General features: G+C 41.9%; 1 protein-coding gene across 34 annotated transcripts in view; it reads right to left on the bottom strand.

Annotated features, from left to right (window-relative positions):
* Positions 1-14,084, bottom strand: part of Plekha5 (pleckstrin homology domain containing A5) — a 181,521-nt gene that overhangs the window by 18,796 nt on the left and 148,641 nt on the right. For 12 of the 34 annotated variants that reach the window (XM_036182507.1, XM_036182504.1, XM_036182513.1 and 9 more), the window contains 7 exons: positions 8,374-8,409; positions 7,825-7,887; positions 6,687-6,767; positions 6,415-6,564; positions 3,745-3,846; positions 1,884-1,995; positions 284-330 (listed from right to left, as the gene is read on the bottom strand). In XM_036182507.1, coding sequence (XP_036038400.1) covers positions 284-330; positions 1,884-1,995; positions 3,745-3,846; positions 6,415-6,564; positions 6,687-6,767; positions 7,825-7,887; positions 8,374-8,409 — 591 coding nt within the window. Of the gene's footprint in view, positions 1-283; positions 334-1,883; positions 1,996-3,744; positions 3,847-6,414; positions 6,565-6,686; positions 6,768-7,824; positions 7,888-8,373; positions 8,410-14,084 lie in introns of all 34 variants that reach the window. The other 22 variants (XM_036182506.1, XM_036182503.1, XM_036182512.1 and 19 more) reach the window with 3 other exon arrangements.

Genomic DNA, 14,084 nt, shown 5'->3' with positions numbered 1-14,084 from the left:
TAAGGTACCAAATTACTAAGTCAGTAACATTTCAAGATTAAACTGATCTAACTATATTTAAGACATTTCTATCTTTCTTTTTCTTTTCCCTGAGATAGAGTCACACTATGTAGCCCAGGCTGGCCACAATTTGCTATCCTCCTGCCTCAACCTCCCGAGGGACTGGGTTGTGCATCACCACCCCAGGCAGGCTAAAAAATATTTTTTCAGGAATAAAGACTTAACTACTTTGAATTTCACTTGTTAACATTTAAAGTTAGCTTGAAAAACAAACCAAACTTACCTCGCTTTTGTACTTAACTGCTGAGAAAGGCTTTGATCCTGCCAGACCTACTGGGAAAATTGGAAAACATAACTACTTATGCTAAGAACACCTTTCTACACCCACAGAAAGGATGACTTTGGTTAGCTTACTTTATTTAAAAATTTTAAGTTAAATGTATCTATTTTGAGTGCATGTGTATTCACACATGTGGAAGGTAGAGGACAACTTTCACAAGTGGGTTCTGTCCTTTCACCTTGTGGGTCTTAGGAACCAAACTCAGGTCTCCAGCCCCGCCAGCCAGTGTCCTCACCTACTGAACCACCTCACCAGCCGGTTTCACTGATTTGACAAGAAGTCTTCATACTGCTGTCCCCACCCCTCTACTGTGCTTCCAGGAGTTTACTATGAAACCTGAGCTCACTTGCCACTAATTTAGGATGGCCTCAAACTCAAGGCCACACCCTGGCCCCAGCCTCCCTAGTGCCAGCATTACACGTGTTAGCCCTTTTTTTTTTTTTTTTTGGTTTTTCCACAGAGTCTCTCTGTGTAGCCCTGGCTATCCTGCAACTCTCTCTGTAGACCAGGCTGGCCTCAGACTCACAGTCTGTATCCTCAGTGTTGGGCGAAAGGCGTGCACTGCCAACATCTGCTCTAAATATTAAATTTAAGAATTGGTATGTGGAGCTGGAGAGATGGCTCACTGGTTAAGAACACTGGCTAGATTCCCAGCTCTCTTCTGGTGGCTGTAAAACTCCAGTTCCAGGGGATCTGGTGCCCTCTTCCGGTCTCCACAGACAGACGTCACACAGATAAACATGGAGGCAAAACTCCCATACACATAAAATAAATTTCAAAAAATACCTTAAAATAGAAAAAGAAAAGAACTGTAAAAATAGATTTCCTCAAGCACTATTGGTATAAACAGTTCTCTTTGATGAGAGCAATCTAGCCAGACCCTTTAGAATGGAGTACGTACTAACTTTTCACACTGTGGAAACTAGGGGGTACTAGCAAGTATTTTCTGTTATATGCCTAATGATGCCTGTTACAGAAGGATTTACAGACAGTACCAAAATAGCACCCCAGAAACTTTACATGTTCACCAAATGGAAACAGATAAAGCATGGTTAATCTATACAATGTCACAGGCAACTATTATTACGTTCAGGAGGGGAAAGCCAACAAGATCAGTCAGCACCCTAACAGCAGCAGGAACTGGAACCACTGGTTAACAACAAGGACAGACAGGAAGGTGGTGCTCACAGTCGTGAGGGGAGCTGGGGTGGTATGGTCAAGATACACTGTGTACATGTCTGAAACTTTCAAAGAATAAATAAAAGATATCATTAAAAGGGGAAAGTAAAAGGAAAAAGAGGTGTAAGAGCCCCTTCCTTTTCTCCAGGGACAAGATTCAGAAGTAAGGCATCGATAAAGCTGAAGTGCCGTCAGTAATCCCAGACACAGAACAAGGGTTTGTGTGGCCAGGCGTCTACTTTATTAATTTACGTACCCATTCAGTGGCAAAGTGACTGTCTCCTGATGGAAAACTCCATTAAAATGACAGACTTAACTATGTCCTTTCATTCCAGTTAGACACGGACAGGCAAAGCTGACCTACCTGTTTCTGAGGAACCTCTTTGCTGTTTGTGTTTGCTCAACCCCTCCATGACATCTTGAATTCTCCAAAGTTCCTTCTGAATCTGTGCCCGCTGAATTCCTGCCGATTCGCTCTATCAGCAAAGACAGACAGGTCACTGGGGTGCTTGAGTAGACTCATGCATTTGAACACTCGGTTCCAGGTGGGCGCTGGGGGCCTTGCTACAGGAAGTACACACTGGGTGGGAGCTTTGGAATTTTACAGCTGGGCCCCTCCCAGGTCTCACTCCCTTCCTTCCAGACTCTGGAACTGCAAGCCAAAGTTGAGACCCCTTCTCCCTTAAGTTGCTTTTTGTTGAGGTTTTCTATCATAGCAACAGGAAAATAACTAATTCAACAATACGTTAGGGGAAAAAGTCAAAGTTATGTCTCTCTAGTTATATAACTAGAGACAGCCACAGAGGATTAAGTCCCTGGGATATTTAGAATAGCACACGAGAGCCCATGAATGTTGCAAAGATAAAAGGTAAGGCACAAAGAGAAAAACACCATTTCTCTGACCTAAGTGTGCTATTGTGCATGTCTGCAGTGTGCTTTGTTGTTATTTGTGATCCCAGAAAGGCACATTCTTAGAAGGGACTATAAATTAAAAATGAAAAGGGATCAAAAACTTACCATTCCTAAGTTAAAACAAGACAAAAACAAGTTCTGAGGAGAGAAAGAAAGCCACAGAAGGTGCTCACTGGGCTCCCTCACCTACAGGTCCATTTTCACTGGTTTCCAATACACAGCGAACAGTGCGCTGCAGCTCAGTGGTAGATAGTGTGCTTGACCAGCATGCAAAACATCCTCAGCATCAACCCAGCACCGCATTCAAGAAGGAGTAACCATTCTGTAACTGTTTGATCAGTTATAGTTGCTAGTTTGTTGCTGTTGCAGGTGTGGCCCGGAGCAGCTCAATGGTACAGCCGATACCTAGTATTTCTCAATGCCCAGGATCACCTTCTCCCAACCTTATTGCATAAAGCTCCATACTATTTGTGGTTTCACTGACAAGCATGGGCATATCCTGAGGATAAGGAAGGGCTACTTCCTAAGTTTGAGAACATAAAACACACTTGACTGATAGAAGTGTATTTGCAATACAAACATTCAACCACAACTACTTTTACTCTACTCTGGTAATTCACTTTTTCCTCTTAATATTCCATATCATGCTGTCAGACGAAAATCATACAGTTTAAGACTTTGTTACAACTATATGACCCTTGCAGAGAAATAATATTTTTCTTGGGGCTGGAACGATGGCTTAGCACTTAAGTGTACTTGCTGCTCTTCCCGAGAACCCACACTGAATAGCCCGCCCACAGCCACTGTAACACTTAGTCCAGGGGATGCAATACCCTCCCTCTGGCCTCCCAGGGTGCCCACATGTGTGACATATGCAGTGTCTTAGTCACTGTTCTCTTGCCGTGAGGAGACACCATGGCCAGCCAAACTCTTCTTTGTTTTTGTTTTGTTAGACAGGGTTTCTCTGTGTAGTTTTGTGTTGGTCATGGTGCATTTAATGAACAATTCTGTGTCAGCTGTCACAGAATGACTTGTGAAGAGTCTAAACCACATTTACGAAGTGCTGAGAGAGCCGAGGTGAGTGCTGAGAGAGAACAGTGCTGAGGGAGCACGGTGCTGAGGGAGCACAGTGCTGAGGAACTATGCTAAGCACCAAGAGGCACAGGCACTTCAGGGTCATCGGGGTTCAGTAAAACGCAAGGGCTTTAAGGAGGAGACGCACTTTGTGGAGAGTGAGAACTCTGCCACTGAAGACAATGTGCGTGAGCCTGTCGAGGTTACAGAAGCTGACTGTAAGCAGACCCCTGTCCTACCTGCACTTCCCCAAGGCGATCAAGCTGCTCCTGCATCTGGTTCCTGGTGACAGTCACATCATATTCTAACTTGTCATATTCTCTCCAGGCTCGTTCCAGTTCCTAAAGTAAAAATATTCATTATTTTAAAGGAGACCCAAGCTTTAGTGGTATTGTTAGTATGCTTAAAACCTCCCAAGAATTCAGAAAATTGTATGGTTTATATTGGGCAAAATAAAATTATCTCTTAGCAGTGCTGGAGACTGAAGCCAAGAACACGGTAAGCAAGTGTTTTATTGCATTACACCTCCAGCACCCAAGCAGAAACAGTTATAACTCACTCTCCTGTATGGTTTTCTCTTTTTCAAGACTCAAATCATTCAGCAACTACATGTGGTGTTATTTCAGAGTCTGGCTTATTTTATTTAATGTAATGACTTCATCCAGTTCCATCTATTTTTCTGCAAATGCCATAATTTAATTTTTCTTTATGGCTGCAAAAAATATCATATATATATATATATATATATATATATATATATATATATATATATATGACATTTATCGGATTTTTCACATCTAGGCTGGTTCCATTTCTTAGTTCCTGTGGCTGTTGGTAGTAACCCTAGATGAACATGTGTCTCTGTGGTGTGCTGACTTAGTCTTCTTGAGTAGATCCCCAGGAGTGCAGTGGTACAGCTGGAGCATCTGCTAATTCTATTTATTTTATTTTTAATTATGTATGTATACGTGTGGGTAAGTGCATGTGGGTAGATGCCCCTGGATGTCAGAAGAAATCATCAGATCCCCTGGAGCTGCAGTTACAGACAGATGTGATCCGCCCCATATGGATGCTAGGGATTGAACCTGGAGCTTGAAATAGTAAAGCCTTCTCTTCAACCCTGCCTCCAGGAACCTCAAGACTGATAATCACACAGCAGTGTACATCCTCATCAGTGGTAGATAACGATTCCTCACATCCTCGCCAGCATTTGCTGCCCTTTGTTTTCTTCTATTGTGGTTGTGAGCCTTGCCTCTAACAGCTCAGCCATCTCTTCGGGCCATGTTTTCTTTAAAACAATTTTTTAAAATTTATTTACTTGAAGTATACAAGTATTTGCTTGCTTGAAGGTATGTATGTGCACTACATGAGTTCCTGGTGCTCAAAGGGTCAGAAAGGGCATCAGACCCCTTGGAAATGGAGTCATGGATGGTTGTGAACCACCACGTGGGTGCTAGGAACTAGGAAGAGCAATAAATGGTCTTGATCATTACAAGATCAATCAAGTCGAGCCAGGGTTACATAGTGAGATCTTGTCTCAAATAAATGAATGAATGAATAAAGATAAAGGGGCTGGAGAGATGGCTCAGTGGTTAAGACCTTTCTGTCCTGTCTCAGCTTCCAGATTGCTATGGTTAAAAGTATGTGACTCACCACTGTTGTGGAACCAGTAAGCCATGAGCTACATGACAAAGTATAGATTAATAAAAATGGGCCAATTTAAGATACAAAAAGTAGATAACAAGAAGCCTGCCATGGCCATACAGTTTATAAACAATATAAATCTCTGTGTTTACTTAGTTGGGTCTAAACGACTGTGGGACTGGCAGGTGAGAGAGATTTGTCCTGACTGTGAGCCAGACAGGATCAGAAAAACTCCAGCTACACACCACACCTGGTTTATACTGAAAAATATAAAAAAAGCTAGATATGGCAACACATGACTGTAATCCCTGATATTGGGAAGGTTGAATGATATTTGAAGGCCAGAAGCAAGGTCTTAATAAGAATTCTTTCTTATGTCCTTGCCTCAAAAATTAAAAGGAAAAAAAAAAAAAAAAGAATTTCCATTTGCATACAATGTAAGAAGCAGAAATACTTCTCTCAGTAAATATCTACCTCATAAAGAATAACGACTCTAACTATAGAAAAAGGCTGCCCTTTGTATACAACAAGGATTACTTTTTCTTTCTTTTTCTTTTTTAGAGATAAGATCTCACAACACAGCCATAGGCTGGCCTTAAACCTCTAGCAATTCTTCTGCCTTGGATCCTGAGTGTTAGTCTTATAGGGTGTGACACCATATTTGGCTTAACATTTTAAGATTGTTATTATGGCTGGGTGGTGGTGGCGCTCACCTGTAATCCCAGCACTCGGGAGGCAGAGGCAGGTGGATGGATATCTGTGAGTTCGAGGCCAGCCTGGTCTACCAAGTGAGTTCCAGGAAAGGCGCAAAGCTACATAGAGAAACCCTGTCTCGAAAAACCAAAACCAAAACCAAACAAACAAAAAAACAGAGAAAAGACAAAAACTATAATTTTGTTGTTGTTTTTTGAGATAGAGTCTCACTATGTGGCTATGGTTGGCCTCAAATTTACAGAGATCTACCTGCCCTTGCCTCCTGGAGTGCTGGGATTAAAGGCCTGTGGCATCACACCCAGTTTAAATCTTTTTTTTTTTTTTTTTGAGACAGGGTGTGGCCTCTAAGCCTGGTTCTCTGAGTGCTGGGATCATAGGGCATGGTACCAGGCTTTGCTCTACCACTGACCAAATGGCCATGCCTCTAATTCTTAAGTTGCACACGCTGACCCCTGAGTTCTCTCCACTCTCGGGCGGCTCCTGGACTGTCTCCCAGCACTGTGCCACTAGGTCCTGACCCAGGCAGCTTGGAGGATAATCAAGGGACTCACTGCGGTGGCCCGGGAGAGCTCTCGACACGTGCTCAGCAGTCCGTTTTGCAGGTCGTCCCTCTGCAGCACCACGGTTTGGATGGCGGCTGGGTTATCTGCATTCATCTCTATTTCCTGGCTGGCGGACAGCAAGGCTTGCTCGAGCGTGTACTGTTGGAATAAAGAGGGCGACACTGAATGTTCCGCATCCGGGAGTATCTCTGGCTCCCAGTGAACTCATCATCAGCACAGGTAGCAACACCAACTGGACATAGCAAAGGTAATCGCCCTACTTTCTCTTTGTGCAGCTGCTGCAACTTCTCCTCCAGAGCACGGACCACTTTATCCTGTTCACACAATCTGCTCAATTTGGCCTAGAAGAGAAGATGTCTGTCATTAGCAACTGAAAGTCTCTTGTAACAAAGGGGAAGGGAGCCATTTAAAACAGTCATGGGATATCTAGTAGAGCTTTGTAAAAATTAATTAACTCTTTTAATTGAAAAACTTTTTTCATACAATATACTCTGATCACACTTTCCCCCTTTAGGACATTTTTATTTCAATGAGAACCACCAAAAGTAAAATATGGAGGCAGAGGCAGGCAGATCTCTCCAAGTTACAGCTCAGTCAGGTCTACATAGTGAAACACTGCTTCAAAAAGAGTAAGAACAATCAAATACTCAAATAAACACAAGGAGAGAAACAGTTTCAATGTGCTGTTCAGCTCACATATCTCAAAACACTCTTAACAATTATAGATGCTGCCGGGTGGTGGTGGTGGTGCATGCCTTTAATCCCAGCACTTGGGAGGCAGAGGCAGGCGAATCTCTGTGAGTTCAAGGCCCAGCTGGGTTACAGAGTGAGTTCCAGGAAAGTCGCAAAGCTACACAGAGAAATCTGTCCTGAAAAAAAAAAAATCATGGATGCCATCTTAAACTATAGGAGCATGCTACCATAATTGACATTTTTCTTTTTCTTTAGGCTCTGAAGATGGAATCCAGAGTCGTAGGAATGCTAAGCATATGCTCTATCGCCAAACTACAGCCCTAGTTCAAACCATTTATTTATTTATTTATTATTTATTTATTATTATCTATCTATTTATTTATTATTTATTATCTATTCATTAATTATTACTCATTATTTATTTATTATTTATCATTAATTATTTATTTATTTATTTATTTATTTATTTATTTATTTGAGGCAAAGTCTCCTAGTCCAGGCTGGCCTGGAACTTCCTCAAATCCTCCTGCCCCAGCTTTGCTAGAATTGAAGGAATGTACCAATATGATTCCTGGCTTTATCTGTAAAAATTCTTAATAATAGTTGGGCTTAATGGTGCATGTGAGGGGTAGAGGAAGGAAGATCTCTCTGAGTTCAAAGCTAACCTGGTTTACAAAGAGAGTTCTGGGGGCCAGAGATACTTACATCAATATCTACCTCTTCATGTCTGTATTTGTATAATGTGCCTCTACATTCATCTTGTGACAGCTATAAGAAAAAAAAAATACCACAGAACAACTTTAAAAATCATATTTAAGTAATATAGTCTATAGCAAACAATTTAAATTTCTGTCAAAATGACCGTGTGACAAGCAGGATTTTAATGATTTTTATACTTCTAGAAATTTAGTTCAAGCACAAACCAGCACAAAAGTAGAGAAATGCTTAGCATAGATACATTAAGAATGATGCCAACGTAAGCTCGTCAAATAAGAAGCTGGCCAAACAAAATCAATGTAGCACCTTCCATTCTCCACTTCAAAGACAGACATTGCTCTGATGGAAAACGGAACAGACACAACCACAGCAGCTGCACCGAATCGAGTATTTGCATCAGCATGTCCAGGGAAAGCATCTGTCACAGTGCACATACACTCACACAGTGTGTGCACTCAAGTCAACACATCTTAGCACAACCGCATTAACAAGACCTAGAACACACCGTATACATATATGCAATATAAACACACATACACAATAGAGACTTATCTGGTTCTTCTGTCTTAAGAACTAAAAGATAAAAGGGCGAGTTTAATTGCAAAGAGGAAATCACTTGAAGGCTCATAAAACTGAAAGCCTATGCTATAAGTTATGAATAAACAAATTTCAAAAGAGGTTTATATTTGTATCTGACAGCATTTGTATGATATTGTAAACAACTATTATTCTTGCAGTGCTGGGAACTGAACTCAATGCCTCATACATGATTATCAAGCACTCCACAACGGAGCACAAAATACTTCCAGCCTTGTAAGGAATTATTTTTCCCTGCACTGAAAATCTTTTAATGTTCTTCTAATTGTCTTTGTCCCATGAATCCTTGTTTCTGACTGTGCTTACCAAGAGTTCCATAGCCATCTCAGTCAGTCATACCCAGAGCACACCACAGCCTCTGCACGCATCATTTCACTGTCTTTTGATTTTATATTGACTGCTAGACAGCAACAAAAACACATTAGGCAAAATTGAGCTGAACCTTATTGTATGTTCACTAAATGGCACATTTTCACTCACTGTCAGTTTAGGAGTAATACTCCCCAACATAATCTAGTTTGGGGAGCTAAATTTTACATATACATGTATAAATCCATAAGAATGTGTTTGATTATATGTTCCCTCTGTAAAGATATGCTTGACCATTATAGTTTTAAAACAAACAGCAGAGAATGCTAAATGGATCTAGAAATGTGGAGATCAAAAGGTTAAAAATTCAGGCATTCCCAACATACAAATAAATCCTGGCTGGAATTACATATTTCATCTTATGACTTTACTTCATATACCTCATGCAAATGAATTGTGACTATTTAAGGTATGCAGAATGACCATTAAACCACAAGGTTTTATAGAAATGAATATTACATGAAAAATGAATCTGATGGTAAAAGAATACTTGTTTACTATTATAGGTAAAGATCAGCCAATAGCATCCTCAGAAATGTTGGGTTATTCTAGACCAAAGCACCTGGGTCCAAGGAAGTGTTGACTCTTTTCCCTGGAAAAGGGACCAAGAGTGAGCTTTCAAATGCTTCTATCCATGATACCAACTGGAAAAGGTCAAAATGAGTTTTTACACTCAAGAACTTGAAGGTAAAAGGCATTAAGATGTTCTGGTACATTTTGCTTTGTATTTAAAGTTAAACGCAAAGCAGCTTTACTAGACCATGACATGTGAATGCAGTGAGCAGAGTGCTATGTCTAGGTTAAAATTAGGAACTGCAACCTGTGCCCAAGGATCAAGGAAAAGAGAACAGCAGTCTACTAAAAGGAGTTTATGATGACTGTTTAGGACCCTGCTGTTCTGTTTTAACTTGAGAGCCATTTAAGACTCATTTTCTAATCAGTTGCCATAGCATCAAAAGTGTCTACTGAATAGTTACAACCTTTTGACAGGACTTTGTGATGTAGCCCTGGCTGGCCTGGAACTTACACCCATCCTCCCCAGTGCTGAGATCATGGGCATGTGTCAGCTCACCCAGCTGTTCCAGGTTTTGAGTGATGTCTTCATAGTCAGGCGAATACGTTATATTCACAGGATACTTATAGTTACCAATGGACATTTTCTTTAAGTTACTTTATGTGTATATGTCATGTAAGGAGGCTAGAAGAGGGTGTTGGATTCCTAGGAGTTAGGGTTACATACTGTTAGTTGTAAGTCACTCTATATGGATGCTACGAACTGAACTTGGGTCTTCTGGAAGAATCCCAAGCGCTCTGGACCACTGAGCCTTCTCTCCAGCACTCCCACTCCTTTTTTTTGAGACAGGGTCTCATGAAGACCAGGCTGGACTCAAAACCAACCAACCAGCCAGCCAGCCAGCCAGCCAGCCAGCCAGCCAGCCAAGGATGACTCTGAACTTCTGATCTTCCTGTCTCTACTCCACAAGCATATGAACCACGACAGTACGCTACTAAATAGCAATAGTACTGTACTTTCCTAAAACACAAAAGATCCCCAAATAAAACCAAGCCCCAAACTTTTTTTTTTTTTGGTTTTTCGAGACAGGGTTTCTCTCTGTGTAGCTTTGCGCCTTTCCTAGACCTCACTCTATAGACCAGGCTGGCCTCGAACTCACAGAGATCCGCCTGCCTCTGCCTCCCGAGTGCTGGGATTAAAGGCGTGCGCCGCCGCCACCACCACCACCACCAGCCCAACCCTCCTTTTTTGGTGTGTGTGTGTATGGGAGGGTACACCCCATCACAGTGCCATCTTCCTGGCCTGCCTTTCCTTCAAGAGCTGCAGCCAAGCCTCTCTTTTCAAGTCTTCTTGGTTGCATTTTCTTCTCCCTCTCCTCATAGTTGTGCTGGGGACGGACCCAGAATCTGGCATCACTGAGCCTTAGTCTTCCAATGTTGGTTTTTCTCACTTTCAATACAACTGGCTTGGTGCTAACTTAAAATAATATTACATTAATTAAAATATAACTTTTAGAGCTGGGCATGGTAAAGCATGTCTTTAATTCCAGCACTTAAGAGGCAAAGGCATGCATAGTGAGCTGTCAGAGCTACATGGTGAGAGCCTGTCCAAAAAACAAAACAAAAGAAAACAACTCTTTCCCACCAACAAACAAAACCCCCAAATTAAAACAAAACAAAACAAAACTACAATAATAACAAAACCAACCAAACAAACAAAAAAATGAAACAAAACTCAACCTTTAGCTGGGCGGTGGTGGTGCACACCTTTAATCCCAGCACTCGAGAGGCAGAGGCAGGGGGATCTCTGTGAGTTCAAGGCCAGCCTGGGCTACAAAGTGAGTTCCAGGAAAGGCACAAAGCTACACAGAGAAACCCTGTCTGGAAAAGCAAAACAAACAAACAAACAATCCCCCTCAACCTTTAAAATCCTATTTGTGATGTCTCTCTCACATGTATACACAAAAACATTCTAAAAAGAGTTTTCAGTTACATTTTAAAACCATTAAACATTTTTTAAAAGTGATGTGTTTTATGTGCGGATGCACATGTGAGTGTGGGTGCTAGGAAAGGGTGTTTAATCCTCAGAAGTGAGCTCTGGAAACCAAACCCAGGTCCTGTTCAAGAGCAGCACGCTCTCTTAACCAGGGACATCTCTCCAGCCCCAATTTTGGCTTTCATTCTTTTCTTTCTTTTTCTTTTTTCTTTTTTTCTTTTTTTTTTTTGGTGACAATCTTACTTTGTACCACAAACTGGCCTTGAACTCAGACCAATCCTTCTGCCTTACCCAACCAAGTGCCTGGGATTATATGTGTGAAACATGCCTGGTTTTAGAATACTTTTAGTTTGACAATATACTATATCCAATGACCTAAAAATAGTCAGCTTGGGATATAAGCTGGCAGAGCTCTTACCTAGCATTCATGAAACCCTTAGTTCAATCCCCAGAACCAAACAAAACTGGGCAGTCATATATGCCTGTGCTCCCAGCATGGGAGGGTAGAGGCAGGAGGATCACAAGTTCAGTGCCATCTTTTTTGAGTTCCTAGGCAGCCTGGTGTAAATGAGACACTATTTTTCTTTTTTCTTTTTGGTTTTTCGAGACAGGGTTTCTCTGTAGCTTTGGAGCCTGTCCTGGACTAGCTCTGTAGACCAGGCTGGCCTTGAACTCACAGAGATCCATCTGGCTCTGCCTCCAGAGTGCTGGGATTCCAGGCATGTGCCACCACTGCCCAACAAGACACTATTTTAAAACAAAAACAGTATTAACAGCCAGGCATGATAGCCAAGCCTTTTATCCCCAGCATCGAGGAGGCAGAAAGACAGGGATATGTGAGTTCCAGGGCAGCCTGGCTACAGAATGAGTTCCAGGGCAGCTTGGGCTACATAGCAAAACCCTGCCTCAAAACAAACAATGGGAAAACCAAAACCAAAACCAAAAACTCACGAAACCTCCAACCAAGAAGCACCCAACAAGGCCAGCAAACAATGCTTACAGCACTACAGGCATTTGTTGGCACGTGTCTTTCAGAACTGTTCATCAGGTGAAGAACTTCACTAGACGTCACCATCTTATAAAGTCCAGAGTAAAGAAGGGTGACATGGAGAATGACCAACACATTCAGAAGATTTTTTTTTTAACTTTTTTTTTTTTTTTTTTTTCCCTGAGACAGGGTTTCTCTGTGTAGTTTTGGTGCCTGTCCTCGAACTCACAGAGATCCACCTGGCTCTGCCTCCCGAGTGCTGGGATTAAAGGCGTGCGCCACCACCACCAGGCAGATTTTTAAAAAATCTTGATGCAGAAGTTGGAGACCCAGCTCAGTATGGACCTGGGTTTGATTATGTCTGTTCCAGGGGATCTGATGCCCTCTTCTGGCTTCCTCAGGCACAAGGCACACATGTGGTACAAGCCAACCACCCCCACACATAAAATAATAAAGTAAAATAATATTTGTTTACTACTGAACTTTAGATCTTTCTCATATGGTCAATTTGTAGGAAACCCACTGCCTAGGTGGGTTTTCAGGAGGCCACCTAAGGAGAATATGTAAATTAAGGTGGTCCCAGCCAGACTTGGTGGCCCATGAAGACAGCATAATCCCAGCATTTAGGAGGAAGCAGGACCTGATCCCCAAACAGAGCTAGAGGTGGAGAGATGGCTCAGTGGGTAAAGCACTTGCTTCTGAGAACGGAGCTGGATCCTGGAGATGACAGGGTGGAGTGGGAGGAGGGAATCAATTCTAACAGTCCTCTGACCTGCACACATGCACCATGGAGGGTTATGCATATGTGTACACAAACATTAAATGCTAAGATGTCACCTCCATTTTCTTAAAGTAAAGCTGCTTAACTTTAAATATTTAGTATTCAGTTATCTCTTGTACAGTAAAGATGTTTTCAGTCACTAAGCATACTTTATTGAAAACTGGGCCTAGAGTAGGCTTCATCTCTTAGCATCATGTAGTCTGCTACCTGACCACAGCCACATTTCAAAGACAGAGGCACCTGGGCCTTTCCAACCAGGGCAAGCTCACATGCTTCCTTTTATCAGGTGCTTTTCACATTTAAATTAGGATCTATATTCATTTTTCATGTGAGATAATTCTTTCCTCTTCATTATGATTTAGAAATATTCTAACAGGCCATTGCCCAGAGAACTGGAGGGTGCTTAAGTGGAAGAAGCCGATGCTGTTGAACACAGAGCCAGGAACATTTAGACTATGGATAAATAATAACTGGAAGCAATGGATAGAAACATGTGACTTCATTTGCAGATCTGCAGGTAACCAAGGTTCCTAAGTCAAAGCCTACCTATTCCCCGACACATTGTGAATGTGTTAGAAAGGAATAAGATGGGGAACACCCTGATGGATGCAGGAACGGTAATACAGGAGAACCAATAGCCCTACTATGTTACAACTGTGGGCTAGGTTCTGCTCCATCAATATGGAAACTAGATAATCACCTCCCACATAAAGAGAAGGTACTAAAGCTGGAGTAGGAGAGGTTTGGAGGGCTGTGCTTAAAAGGAAACAGTTTTACAAATCTTTCTCCCTGAAATCCATTTGTAATGCCTTCAGAGTTACTGTACAGAAACCTAGTAACCCTTGCTAAGTGTACTGCAGACCTCCAAGTATCTATCAACCAAATGATGTACACAAAAGCTTTAGGAAGATGACACACTTAATATTCAACGGCAAGTGTTCAGCAAAGCCATGCTAAGGGTACCACAGCATCTTGGGGAGCATGGATGAAGCGTGGTTTCCCAA

This window comes from Onychomys torridus, chromosome 3 (assembly GCF_903995425.1).
Source record: "Onychomys torridus chromosome 3, mOncTor1.1, whole genome shotgun sequence".
NCBI classification, from domain to species: domain Eukaryota; kingdom Metazoa; phylum Chordata; class Mammalia; order Rodentia; family Cricetidae; genus Onychomys; species Onychomys torridus.
Note: the sequence above shows the minus strand (reverse complement) of the source record. Positions and strands in the feature narration are given on the sequence as shown.